Genomic DNA, 14320 nt, shown 5'->3' with positions numbered 1-14320 from the left:
AGGTTCAACAGAGTCAGCATCGGCTTTGAAAGCTGGTGATTTCAATCAAGGGCGTAGTGAGGAAATAAAAGTTTAAACACATGCCAGCTGTTCAGTTTCCTCCTATTTAATCTCATAATCATCTATTATTGTCTGCTAAAAAGTCAGATTCCTTGGGTTGCCTTTTTAAAAACTAAATTCTGCCAGAATTCCAGAAGGCCCAGACCCAGCCTGTGCAGTAAACATCCGTGAGTATTGGGACATGAACCAGCACATTTTCCCTTTTCTGTTTAGTGAATGTAGCGATCATGAAAGGTGTCCAAGTGCTAACCCCAGAGACTGAGGTCCCCTGGTTACCTACCAAACAGATACAGCATGGGTAGCAGAAGCAGCACCTGGTTCCTTTGCTTCAACCATAACCCGGAGAGGCCACATCTAAAAATTATTTCAGTCCCTTTGTCTATTTAAATCCTTGGTCTTTCTGATGAGACTGTCATCTAACACCAACAGTGGACATCGATCCACTTGGAATGTTTTTGAGTTCACCACGTAATCTCACAAAGGCCACCAAAAATCGTAGGCTTTAGTGACTACTTGCTACTAAACTGGCCCACTCTTGAAACTTTGGAGTAAAAAGCTCACGAGCCCATGACCAATCCTTTGAGCCCTCTATAATCCTACCTAGGTCAAACTTAATAAACCAGGTAGTGTGTAATAAATTGCTTGACAGTTTTCACTGGGAATTAGCTATCATATTTCTAAGGTGCTCATTGCCATGGTATCTAAGTACTCTACTGATAGCATTAGGATGTGGTGGGCCTTTGAGATGGGAAAGTAGGATCACAATATCCAGTTTTAAAATACCTAGAATGGTGAAAACCTTCCAAATATTTTCACAGTCATTAGGTTTCAGCGAGTTTTAGTAAATATCTTTTTAGAAATTAGATAAATGGCATGTCTGAAAATGGACTTAAGTCTGTAGCACAGTAAATAAATGCAGTATGTGCATCACAGGAAATAAGAAAATGAGAGATACATAAATGAAGAATAAAGACAACACGATTACTGTGAGAAAAGGACACCCCCCTCTCTTTGTATATACTTTTTTACAACATTTGTGGAGGCTATTTTCCACAGTCATAGGTCACTTATTATATGTAGGAATGCCTGTTTGTGTGTGTTAATAGACATTTTTGCAAAACATGTTGAGTAGTTAGATGTGTTGTTACGCACTCAGCACAAACAAAGGTGTATGCATGCAGATGTGTGAACAAAATATTTGCACGCCTATTTGAAAGTTAGCTCAGAAAATAAGAGGTTTGCATATTACCAAAGATGACCTATTGATCTTTGATCGGAAAAAGTTTCTAGAATATAATTTGTTTAATATGGAATGTCTATTCTTGTGCACTACAGGTTATTTACCTGTGGATTTCCTATTTATTTCAGTGGAAAACAATGGGGGTTTCCGTGCCCCATTACACATGAACCCTGACATGTCTGTAGAAAATTAAGTTGTTGATAAACATGAATTCATTTGAAAATCTCCCCTGTAATAATAGCCATAATTTCAGATAGGAGTTACACTGGGAGAGAATGTGCAGAATATGTGAACTTGGAATTTGTCAGCACCTGAATTAATGCTAAAATGGGATGCTCTTTTATCACGTACTCTACTTACAATATGAATAGCAATTTGATCCTGAGTAGCATTCATTTTGCCATATTAAATTTGCAAAAGCTAAACTGCAGTCCCACAGAGACCCTCTCAGTCAATTTTCTTTGGTAAAGCTGATTGCCTAATGCGAGCTGTATAGTCTCTACAATCTGGTCTCTAGACTGGATTCATGGTAGAGCTGTTTGAATGAGGCAAAAACTTTTCCAGAAATATTTGTTTACTTTTTAAACAAATTCAGTTCAGCTGTTTGTTTGTTTTTGTTCTTTTCCCTTTCCCCCTGCCCCCCATACATATTTTCTAGCAAAACGGTTTTTTTGCCAGGTATGTTTACTAAAACAGAATTTGAAGGGAATATTGACGATTATTCACTGAAAGTGGATTTCAAATTCATCAGTTCAGGTATTTAAATTGGAAACCTGATTATAAAAGAGTTAATGTTTGTCCACTCAAGGAACTTACGGTTCTACATGGCCAACATATCTATTCAAAACAGCAGCAATTCCCAGTCCCACACATTGAAGACGTACAACAAACTACTCCCAAAAGAGCTACGAACCCTGAGTATTTGTGAAAATTATTTGAAATAGGTCAGGGTCGTCTCTCATTTATGGGATGGCAATTTGTGAATAGAAAAAGAGGTGGAATTCATCAAATACATTTTGTTTGTTAATTATTCTCTTACCTCTAGTCATTGGCTCTGAATAAGTGAGCATGGATGACTGAATCGTGAAAAAAAAAAGTCTGTAAATGCTGAACCCATAAACTATTCAGCTTGGTCAGTGAAGTATGGAGAATGTTTTGAGTTAGGAGAGAATTGTATGAAGCTTGACCAATAAAGCATGCAGCACCATTTGCAAACCATGTAATTGAGTCTGTATTAGTAAAGTATGCAATTCACTTAGACCCTAGATCTGCTAAATTTAAATTGCTATTTACTTACGCCATTCTGTGAGTGCTATGCACAAGTCTATCAGCAAAGTTTGCTGTTTCAGCAATAAGTGTATTGCTTAAAGGGTTAAGTGCCTGTTCCTACAAATACTTACCTGTCCGAGTAAAGCTATACATGTAGAGTAGTTCCATTTAGATTTCATGGCGCTACTCACATGTGTCAGTTTATTCATCTGCTTGAAAATGCTAAAACTGGTAAACTTTTATACAGTATTAAGTATATAAAAACATACCCACTACTAGACAACTACATTTATCATGAAGTTGGCCTATTAACCTAAAAATGTGCAATAGAAAGTGCAGTGTGTTCCACTCTTTCCATTTCTTCCTACTGTCTGTATTATTGATTTCCACTGGATATTTGGGGGCTGAAAAGGCATGTCCTATATGCTTTCAGTAGATAGTAAAGGTATCAGTGCTTTATAGACAAATCTCCCTTTGAGACTCTCTCATTTGTAGGCAGCGTCTAAGAATAGAACAGTAAATCAATCTGGTTGTAATAGTGAAATTTCAGTTTTGTAACAAAAGCAATTCACTCCTGTAAGACAAAAATAAATACAAGAGTATCTAGGACAAAGTTAAGTGTGAAAATAATCCAAATATAGACTCAATTAAACAAAAGTTTGGTAGGTTTTTTTTTAAGCTCTTCTCTTTTGATAACAAGTCTTAAGTTGTGTCTATATAACTATGGCACCCGAGTTCGTGAGACTGCAATATTCTGATTTTAATAAATATGAATTATGTGATCACTCTTCATTTTCTGCACCTTGTTGCCTTTGGGAATAGACTATGAACTCCCATTTTCGCTTCTTCATAAAGGAAAGATTCATAAGAATGATTAATCCATATTTTAATCTTTGACATGCACTGTGGAAACACCAGCAGCAGGATGCGTGGTCTAGACCTTTCTCCCTACTGTATATTTTGACTGACTGATCGTTCTGCCCCTTCTCTATATTTTAGTGAAGCTGTAAATAAGTGGGGACGTGGAATGGCATAATCAGCAATTGCAGAATGTTGAAAAGGTCAGAATAGTACAGCCAGACGTTACTGTCCCATAATATACAGAATATATGAGGCATTCACCTTCTCCTAACTCAGTCATATGACAAATAAACAGCAAATGGAACAACATGAATGCATTCCAGTGACAGTGTTTTTAACGAGTATGGAAAATGGTGTGAACTGCCCATTTTTATTACACCCATAAAGCTATATTAGGGCCCTCCTACTAATACATACATATAGCCCCCACTTTCAATTGCATAGCATCACACATATAAGTATAACAAATACACATCAGTCAAATGCATTTAAGTTTAGTTTCCTGATCAGAGCCGAAGAAAGATAAGGAAAAACTTGGATCAATATTTATTGCTCAATGTTCTATCTACCTACTATTTCCCTCTTCCATTGCTGTAGTGTCTGAGACCTCACACTCCTTTGAAATAAGGAAGTATTGTCCCCATTTTGCAGATGAAAAACTGAGGAACCTGGAAGATTAAGTGTCTTGCCCAAAGGCACACAGAAAGTCTATGGCAGAGGGAGCAATACAACTGTTTTCCATGAGTCCCATTCCAGCACCCTTCCCATTAGACTATCCTTTCTGCTTCTAGTCCTGTGGGCTAGACTTCCCTTTTCTGGAGGAAATACAACTCGGAACAATCCAAAAGCAATAAATATTGCAAAGAAATGGTGGGTGGAGTAGTGTGTTTATGGAAGTCAATGATGGTTTTGTCTGAGTGAGGATATGTAGGTACACATGGTGGTCATTTGGACAAAGCTGCCATTGGCTTCAAAGGGAATGTTGTGCAGGGTCAGTCCCACGATGTTTACAATCAGTTTGTACACGTCTATGGATGAACGCCACTATGGAAATGTTAGCCATTATAAACTTTTTTCAAGTTGCTTTTACTTGAAGAATTTTACATTGTGGTAGTGCAGATAAGAAAGAAAATAAAAGAGATCTGAGTAAAGGTTTAAGACACCTCTATGGCAAATTTTGTCTTAAAGGATATTTGTCTGGTATCGCTGGATATTGCTCCATAAAAATAAACAGTATAAAATCATTGTGTCCTCAGAGTTGTACATCAAGAAGCCTGATGCAAAGCCCAATGAAGAATACAAAATACTTGAACAGAAGCATAACAGTAATGAAATATGTAAATATAGAGTGGGTCAACTTCTGCTCTCTGATATGTTAGTGAAAATCTCATGGATGTCTATGGGCATTAACAACATGGGACAGAAAGCAGAATTTGGCACCGTGTTCCCAAATCAACCAAACTGTCACAAATATCAGGAGCCAAACTCTGTTCTCTGTTATTTCTGTGCATATCTGGATTAATCATGTTTAAATTGATAGTTACTGCAGATTAAACCACCCTAATGGCAGAATCTGGCATCTAGTTTCTAAATGTAGCATTTTGGCTTTATCCCTGGGAAAAGCTATTAACAATGAACCAAATTAGCATTAAAACATTAGCTGTACTACACGGAGTATTTAGGGAACTTTTTCTAAAGCTAAATGTCAGACAATGTGTCTCTAATATTCTGTACAGATTAGTACAAAAGCTATTGTAATAGATGCAAATCCTACCTCCCCTTGTGTCGGCCTGGAAAGCCGTGGAACTTCTGCATTTCTGCTGCAGAGCAGATGCATGCTACAGAGAGCCCTTTAACAAGGACAGTACGCAACACTCCTTGTGGAGAACTGCTCCTTAATAGCTTTCTTCCCCAGGAGTATGGAGAGCTAGTGGTACTGCAGCTTCATGGATCCACTGTCCTAAATGGCTGGATAGGGGATGTGGAATCATGGTAGACAGTAAACTTACAAGGTGGTAGATGTAGCCATGGGAAGTAGGTTCCATGGTTGTTCCGATTCTGGGATATGGTTTGGGGCAAGATTCTGTCCCCACTATGTACCTAGGCATTAGCTCAGACTTTGCATAAGGAAAAAAGAATGTAAGACATTGAAGAATAGTTTTTAGCCAGGTTTGCGGAATACATAATGCACTCAGTTTAATGATGAAGACTACAGCTGTGGGGTCAATTACACTGCCCACCATCAAGTATTATTGAGTATTAGTAGACGAGGATGGGTATCTACAGGGTAGTCTGGCAGGAAAGATTCTGCTACCCATAAAATGTTATTGGTAGAACTACAAGACTAACATTAAAGGTAGCATATTTTCCAGTAGTAAGATACAGAATGCTTTTTGTATTATATATAGTAGGTGGGGCTGGAATTACCCAACACCTTAATTCTGGCATTTCCTAACCTTTCAGTGTTTCAGGGTAGCAGCCGTGTTAGTCTGTATCCGCAAAAAGAAAAGGAAGACTTGTGGCACCTTAGAGACTAACACATTCATTTGAGCATAAGCTTTCGTGAGCTACAGCTCACTTCATCGGATGCTGTAGCTCACGAAAGCTTATGCTCAGATAAATTTGTTAGTCTCTAAGGTGCCACAAGTCCTCCTTTTCTTCTTTCAGTGTTTGACTTTGCAGCCTTAATAGTCTTTTAATGTAGTTTTTTGGTGCATTTATATTGCACACATATGTGTGCACACATACTCCTCTTGAAAACTCATCTTTCCTATTGATCGTTTTAAAGCTTCGGATTTCTGAATTATTTTTTGTTCAGGAAACACTGTCATATTGCATCAAGATTCTTCTTAGTACTGCCACCCTTAAAAGTGAATTGAATGAAGTCTTTGTCAGTTGACTGGTAATAAGGTAAACATTAGACAAATGACAACCCATTGCTGTTGTTCTTCCATTGGCAGCTTTTTGCATAAAATTAACATCCTTGGAAGAGCCCACAGAAATTTAGAATGAAAAAAGGTCTAAAATAAAAATCAGGACCCTGGACAGTAAATTTAGCTTAATCTTATTTTTCTTGTCAGCATGTGCACAAATTTTGCTGTCCTGTGGAGCTCCTCCCAATCAGAGCTTCCTCCCAATCAGCAAAAGGGAGTTTTAATTATTATTTTACCATCTCTACCTGATTCCCACATCTCTCAGCAGTTACCATAACTTTGCATGTTCTCTTTCACTTATTTTACAGTGCCCTTGATTGATCTGCTTAACAATCAGTCCCAGGATATTTCATAGCTACAGCCCACAGAGGAAAAATCTTTCTAGGCAGTAAAAAATGAGAATGCTCAAATAGAAGGTGTTTTTCTCAATACCTCTGAAAGCAAGAAAAATACCATGAACTCTGGCAAGGTAAATCCCTTGACACTTCCCTTGTTTGGAAAGTGAATTAACTGAGAAATTTGTCCTTTTTAAAGTAATGCGTATGTCACCCTTTTTACTGTATTTCTGAGATCAAAGCAAATATATTTTTAAAACCAGATGATACATAAATGATGGATTCAATTACTATACACACTGAATGCAAACATTCATTTCAATTACACCTATTTCTAACTAAATATCCATAAAGAGGAGATTTTACCTAAAATTAATTGTAATAAAGGCCAAGGAATTAACAGCACAGAAAATCTCTAGTTCTGTTTGCATGTGGGATTTTTAGATCTTTAGCTCCACTGTGGAATATGTAACTCTAAGTAGAGTTGGGTGAACCTTTTTCAGACAAGTGGTTTATTTAACAGCTTCAACAGGGGAAACTGAGAGCAGCCTACCTCCTACAGGTTAAGATGCTCACGGCAGGGGGAAAATCTGAATTCCAGTCCCTGCTCCAGAGTGGGGATTCACACCTGGGTATCCCACATCCCAGGCAAGTGCCCTAACTGCTGGGGTACAGATTAGAAAGCAGGAGTTGGACACACAGAGACCTTACCCACTGGGCTAAAGGTTTAAGGCATAGGCCACACACACACAAACACACATGCACGCACGCACGCACAGTTTGTTGGTCCAAAGCAGACATTGCTGACGAATTCCAAAGAATTTACTGATGTGAATATTTTTTCTGATTTTGCAGTTTACTGTCTGAAACAGAAAAATCAATTATTCACCCAGCTCTAATTGTCAGGCATCAGCCCTAGCATTAGTTAGATGAGTCTAGGAGCTGCTCTATTATAACCTAGCTAGTATGGTCTCTTTGGGGCCACTGTCTAGCAGAGAATTAGAGCACAGCTGTGCTTCACCCCTTCTCTGAACACACCCCTGATATGCCCCCTACACCAGGGTGCCTGCACCAGCCCACTAGGCCAGTTTTACACTTGTTAAGATCCCTCCTGCCCATACTGGGGAAATTCTTCACTGTCTTGCTACAGGCAGATTGTGGCTCTTTGTACTGCCTGAGCGGTGCAAAGGTTCTCTTGCCTGATCCGGCTCCTAGCTCAGAGTTATCTGGTCACCTAGAACTGGTGTAGTGAGGATGCTCTTCAGATTCAGATTCTCAGCATGTTGAGCGAGTAAACAAAGTTCCATAAGAAAGGGGAGGGGAAATAATTTTTAAATAAAATTAGCAAAGTAATGCACCAACAGCTTGTCACAAGACTGATAGCACAGCATGCTTCACTTACAGTCACACATTTAGAAAATTACAAATCTATCCTGGCCTGCTTCCAAAAGAAGTGGATTTTTATTTCAATAGTCTGAACAGTCATATTCAGATCTTTAAAACCGACTGAACCCAAACCCAAAGCTTTGAGGTGTACACATCTCCCTGTTTGGATTTTTAAAAAATGCACTAGGAATTCTGCAACCTCTGTGATAAGTAGTGGACAATTTAGGCTAAATAAGGTCTAACAAAGAAGCAGCTATATTTTGCGGCAGAAGTAAATGCGGAGTGTAGAAAACAAGAATCTTAAAGCACTTTACAAACTTTATCCTCAGAACCCTCCAAGAGGTATTACCTGGTATTTTCCAGATGAGAAAACTATGTCTGGCAGGAGTTATGTCACTTGACCAAGGGCACTATCAAGTCACTGGTAGATCAGGGAAAAGAACCTTGATTCCTAGTCATCTGCAGAAGCCACAAGGCCATACCTTCTCCTGAGAAATACAGGACAATATGGCCAGATTCAATTGATTGCATGGCTAGTCATCTGACACAGGGATGAATATATATTTGTTCAAAAATCTTGAACAAATATTCTGCCAGTTTTAACTTTTAGCTTTAATCTATTGGAAAGCCTTGAATGATCCTCATTAGGAAACAGTTAAAACTATTAGAGGAAACTCATGTATTTGAAGAACTAATCTTTAAAATATAATGTAAGTGTATAGAAAGGTTAAGTCTGCTGCATATTCTATAATGAGATTGTGATTCACAAATCCTTCCAAAATCCATAATGCCTATGAATATTAAAATAAAAATTCTGGATGAAAATGAGCAAGCAAAGCAAGCAATTCAATCAATCTATTGTACTTCCCTTCTAGTTTTATCAAGGGCTGAAATTATTGTCTGGTTTAGCAAAGTGTCTTGGATAATTAAATTGTTTTGAACTATCGCACTAGTCCTCTGTGATGCTTTCTGGTACTCTTGTCATCTCTCTGTCTTGCTCGCTCACTCTCTCCAGCAGAGACAAACAGAGAAAACAAGTGGGTAGCAATTTGTAGTTTCTGCTTCCAGCTGAACTTGATAGGGCTGTTTTGATCTTTGTCAAATTCCAAAGCATGGAAAAAGAAAAAAAATCACACTCCTTAAGAAGAAACAAGACATGTTTTGGGGCTTATTTGAAGCCTGAAGGAACTCTTTTATCTATTGTCAATAAAAACTATGCAAACCCACTTTCATTTGAATCTTCTTATAGTAGAGAAAGCAAAGACATGAGTACTGAAGTTAGCAATTAGGTCACATAAGATGTTGTATGTGGTCAGGCCACTGACTGCTCTTAACAAATCCTGTGTAAATGTTGCTTTATTAAGGATATAGGAAATAAATAACTGCTATTCTCCTGTGCCTACAGAGAGAAGACAACTAAAGATTCGTTTGGCAATGAAAAGCTAAATTGGTCTTTCTATTAAAGTGGCCACGTTAATGGAGTGAATGTAGTTTCTTTGGTACGTAGAAGAATTTTAATATTTGCCTGACTATTTAAAGGGCATACACAAATTGGATGAACAGGTTAATCTCCAGGGATTACTGACACTGTAAAATTAGGATGATTTTGAATAGAATATTTATGTTGATTTCTAATAAAAATATATTAGGAACACACACTGTTGGTATGTGTAGCAACATTTTAAGACAGGCAAATAAACAAATTAAAACCAGCAGCTATCCCACCCCTGTCCCCAACTCTCACGAGAACTCTCCACCCAATGCCTCTTTCAAGCTCCGTGGTATAGAGAAAAATGTGTTGTGCTCTGAAGGTCAACAAACCCTTCCACATCGTGTGTGTGTGTGTGTGTGTGTGTAGGGGGGTAGGTTCTGAAGCTCTGGACCCCTCACTGAGAATTCTCTACTCCCAGCTCCTTGCCTGTTAAATCCAGATGGGTACAGCTGGAAGAACGCCACTCAGTGTTTTTGAACTATATTTAGGGTACTGTTCTTTTGTAAACATTAATCTTTCAGCATATTATGAAAGTTTAGGAACAATAACCAAATGTATCACTGCATCAGCAAGAAAGTGCTGCATGTCAATTCCTAGATCCTAGGGGACAACTAATGGATTATACCATGGGACAAAAAAATGCAAGGACTTTTATTTCCCTCTAGAGATATTCTGAAATCCTATTACTGCAACATATCTCCCAGGGGTAGGAGATTTTTTTTTGTAGCAACACTTTTTACTAGTAGAAAAAAATAGTTTTATATGGGGGACCAGTCAAAGAAAAATTCTGCAGGGGCTAGATATGTAAGATGAGGTGGGGGGAATTGAGGTTAGAAAGGAAGATCCAATAAGAATATAGGAAACAAGGATGTGCGTGTTTTGTATTAGTTTGTTTCACTGATGTACTTGAGGACATTTCACTAACCTCGAAGGATTCATTAATTCTGATTTTTTTTTTTTCAAAAAAGTAAAATCTGTGAGCTTAATTAATGGAACTGAATTGGCATTCAGCTTGCTGGGATGATCCAAAGCCCATGTCAGTGGGTGTCTTCACAGTGACTACAGTGAGCATTGGATGATGCCCTTTGAACCTGTGTATGTGTGTGTGTGTTTGTTTTCATCACTAAGGATCAAAATCTATCAGACACATGCACACAAATCTGACTGAAGATAATGGGAGTATCCGTATCTGGGGGCAGGATTTGGGTACTTTAGGCAGAATCCACTGTTGCTGTCTCTCTATCAATCCTTACAAACTGTTGGAAGCTAATGTTTAAGATGAATTCAGGTCAAAATGATTCACATTATTGTGCACAACTTAACAGACAATCCAATTCAAGGACTGAAGTTCCATTTGATGGGACTTAAACACATGCTTAAGTGCTTTGTGGAAGAGGGATGCACTTAAGCACAAGCCTGAAGTTAACTTTATTGAATTGGGACGTAGAACAGTAGGTTTACATTAAAAACGTATGGCCCCATCACACTGGTATCAGTGCAACATAATCTTACAATCTCAAACCATGATCCTACTTTCTTTTATAATTGAGTAAATCAGGATTCAGTGGTCTTGTTCCAGTGTAAACCTAGAGCCAGAGCAGAGTAAGGCAATAGGAGATGGAAAATAACTCAAGCATGATGAGGCAAACAATCTGTCACAACAATTGCTTCTTTTATAACTTAAACCCACATACTTCAATCCTCAACAATATTTGCAATTCCATGCCTCAACATAAGGAATGTTTCCCACCTGACAAGACTTCTACCAGAACTTCAAAATCCCACTATTACCCACAGCAACAATGTGGCCCACAGCTAACTACTCTCAAAAAGGTCACTTTGCAGAACTCTCTTATAAAGTTTCTTCCTATTACTGCAGGGGTCTGTGGCTGATTCAGATTCAGACACACTCAGGCTAGCAGAAGAAAATGTAAGAGACAGAGAAAAGAATACAAACATTTTAATCAAAGAAACTTTTCAATAGACAATGCACTCTTTCCCTTTATCTTTTAAAGAATCGCCATTCTGTATTTTGTTAAAACATTTGTTTCCTATGCACGGTGAACATTGACTGACCAGTGCAGGCACCAGTGAAGGCATCCATTAATTTATCAATCATACACTCAAAAGAGTGGCAGCCCTGCATATTTAATACTCCGGGTAACCAATTAGTATTGCCTTTCCTTGAAGCGATACAAACACATTTCCTTAAATTCTACCATTATAAATGAGAAGCAGCAAATTGATTTGCATGTAATAACAGTGGCAATAAACCTTTCAATTTTCCCCATCTGTTAACAGAACTGATATTTAGGCTCTATTATTCCCAGAAGGGGACTTACCCAGCTGGACATCTATGACACTCGGCTGATTCTCCACGGGGAACAATGGTTTTGGAGGTTTGTCGGTGAGCAAAGCTAGAAAATGAGAACAAGTAATGGAAAAATTGAGACAAATTACAATTAGAGGAAGATTCTGTCACACAGAAGTTACTGTGTATTTGCAGACTTGATGATGTGTAAACATTTATTCCACAACGTTGCTGCTTTGGCTGCTATGCTGTCAATACAGTATCAATTTCCTAGCAGGCTTAGTGTCCCATTGATTCAGTGGAAGCAGTTATGTTTTAAAATATGATACAATAAATTGACTCCTTTCTGGTGATGTCGTCGTCTTCTTTTTGTTGGATAACAATAAACTGAACAGAATGAATTTCCTTTACGTGTTTTAGGTCCTGATTTTGTAAAGTATAATACACATGCCACTCCCAGTGTGTAATGAACTAGATTGCTCGCAGGTGTAGACGCTTAAGACTTGGTCTATTCTTAAAAGTTAGGTTGACAGAGCTACCTTGGCAGCGCTTACTTTGTAAGCAATTAGGTGCCGGGGCTCAAGCAAATTTTTTACATTCATAACTGATACAGCAAGCCCAAAGGTGCCAGGGCTATGAAGTGCTAAGCCGAAAGGTGCCGAGGGGCTTAGCCCTGGCAAGCCCTGGCACAAATTAAGCACTGTACCTTGGTCAGCAGTATGAAAAGAATCCACACATCTGACTTCTGGAACTCTGCCGACCTAGCGCCCAGTGTGTAGACACAGCTATGCCAATGAAAAAGATTGCAACTGTCGTTTGTGGAGGTGGTGTTCCTACACAGACAGGAAAACCCCTTCCATTGGTTTCAGAGTAACAGCCGTGTTAGTCTGTATTCGCAAAAAGAAAAGGAGTACTTGTGGCACCTTAGAGTCTAACCAATTTATCTGAGCATAAGCTTTCGTGAGCTACAGCTCACTTCATCGGATGCATACTGTGGAAAGTTTAGAAGATCTTATTATTACACACAAAGCATGAAAAAATACCTCCTCCCACCCCACTCTCCTGCTGGTAATAGCTTATCTAAAGTGATCACTCTCCTTACAATGTGTATGATAATCAAGTTGGGCCATTTCCAGCACAAATCCAGGTTTTCTCACCCCCCCCCCCCCAAACTCACTCTCCTGCTGGTAACAGCTTATCTCACCAGCAACCACATACCACACAACAGAACCACTAACCCAGGAACCTATCCTTGCAACAAAGCCCGTTGCCAACTGTGCCCACATATCTATTCAGGGGACAACATCACAGGGCCTAATAACATCAGCCACACTATCAGAGGCTCGTTCACCTGCACATCCACCAATGTGATATATGCCATCATGTGCCAGCAATGCCCTTCTGCCACATACATTGGTCAAACTGGACAGTCTCTATGTAAAAGAGTAAATGGACACAAATCAGATGTCACGAATTATAACATTCATAAACCAGTCGGAGAACACTTCAATCTCTCTGGTCACGCGATTACAGACATGAAAGTCGCTATTTTACAACAAAAAAACTTCAAATCCAGACTCCAGCGAGAAACTGCTGAATTGGAATTCATTTGCAAATTGGATATAATTAACTTAGGCTTGAATAGAGACTGGGAGTGGCTTAGTCATTATGCAAGGTAGCCTATTTCCCCTTGTTTTTTCCCACCCCCACCCCCACCCCAGACGTTCTTGTTAAACCCTGGATTTGTGCTGGAAATGGCCCACCTTGATTATCATACACAATGTGAGGAGAGTGGTCACTTTGGATAAGCTATTACCAGCAGGAGAGTGAGTTTGTGTGGGGGGGGGGGTGAGAAAACCTGGATTTGTGCTGGAAATGGCCCAACTTGATTATCATACACATTGTAAGGAGAGTGATCACTTTAGATAAGCTATTACCAGCAGGAGAGTGGGGTGGGAGGAGGTATTTTTTCATGCTTTGTGTGTATATAATAAGATCTTCTAAACTTTCCACAGTATGCATCTGATGAAGTGAGCTGTAGCTCACGAAAGCTTATGCTCAAATAAACTGGTTAGTCTCTAAGGTGCCACAAGTACTCCTTTCCCTTCCATTGGTGTAGGTGGAGTCTACCCTAGGGGGTTATGCTGTCATGGCTATGGTTTTGCAGGATTGGAGCCCATAGGTCCTGATTCAAAGTTCATTGAAATCAATGAAAAGACTCCCAGTGATTTTAATGGGCTTTGGCTCTGGACCTTTAAGCATCATTTAGTCAATGTAACACAGATTTATTTGTGTGTGTGTGTGTAAAAAAGACATTTGCTATTACAGATTAGGTGGCTTTTCTTTATGGAACTGTAGGGTACATAGGGAAGTCAGCAAGTGTAGAACACATGGTAGCAGTACCTGTATTTTATTTTTGATAAATAATAATAC

The 14320-nt window shown here is 38.9% G+C and overlaps 1 protein-coding gene across 4 annotated transcripts in view; it reads right to left on the bottom strand.

Annotated features, from left to right (window-relative positions):
• IL1RAPL2 (interleukin 1 receptor accessory protein like 2) overlaps window positions 1–14320 on the bottom strand; it is a 544020-nt gene that overhangs the window by 129390 nt on the left and 400310 nt on the right. For all 4 annotated transcript variants that reach the window (XM_037909234.2, XM_043522683.1, XM_043522684.1 and 1 more), the window contains one exon: window positions 11919–11993. In XM_037909234.2, the coding sequence (XP_037765162.1) occupies window positions 11919–11993 (75 nt within the window). The remainder of the gene's footprint in view (window positions 1–11918; window positions 11994–14320) is intronic.

This window comes from Chelonia mydas, chromosome 9 (assembly GCF_015237465.2).
Source record: "Chelonia mydas isolate rCheMyd1 chromosome 9, rCheMyd1.pri.v2, whole genome shotgun sequence".
Taxonomy (NCBI): Eukaryota; Metazoa; Chordata; order Testudines; family Cheloniidae; genus Chelonia; species Chelonia mydas.
The sequence above is the reverse complement of the archived record's forward strand: the minus strand, read 5'-3'. Positions and strand labels throughout refer to the sequence as shown.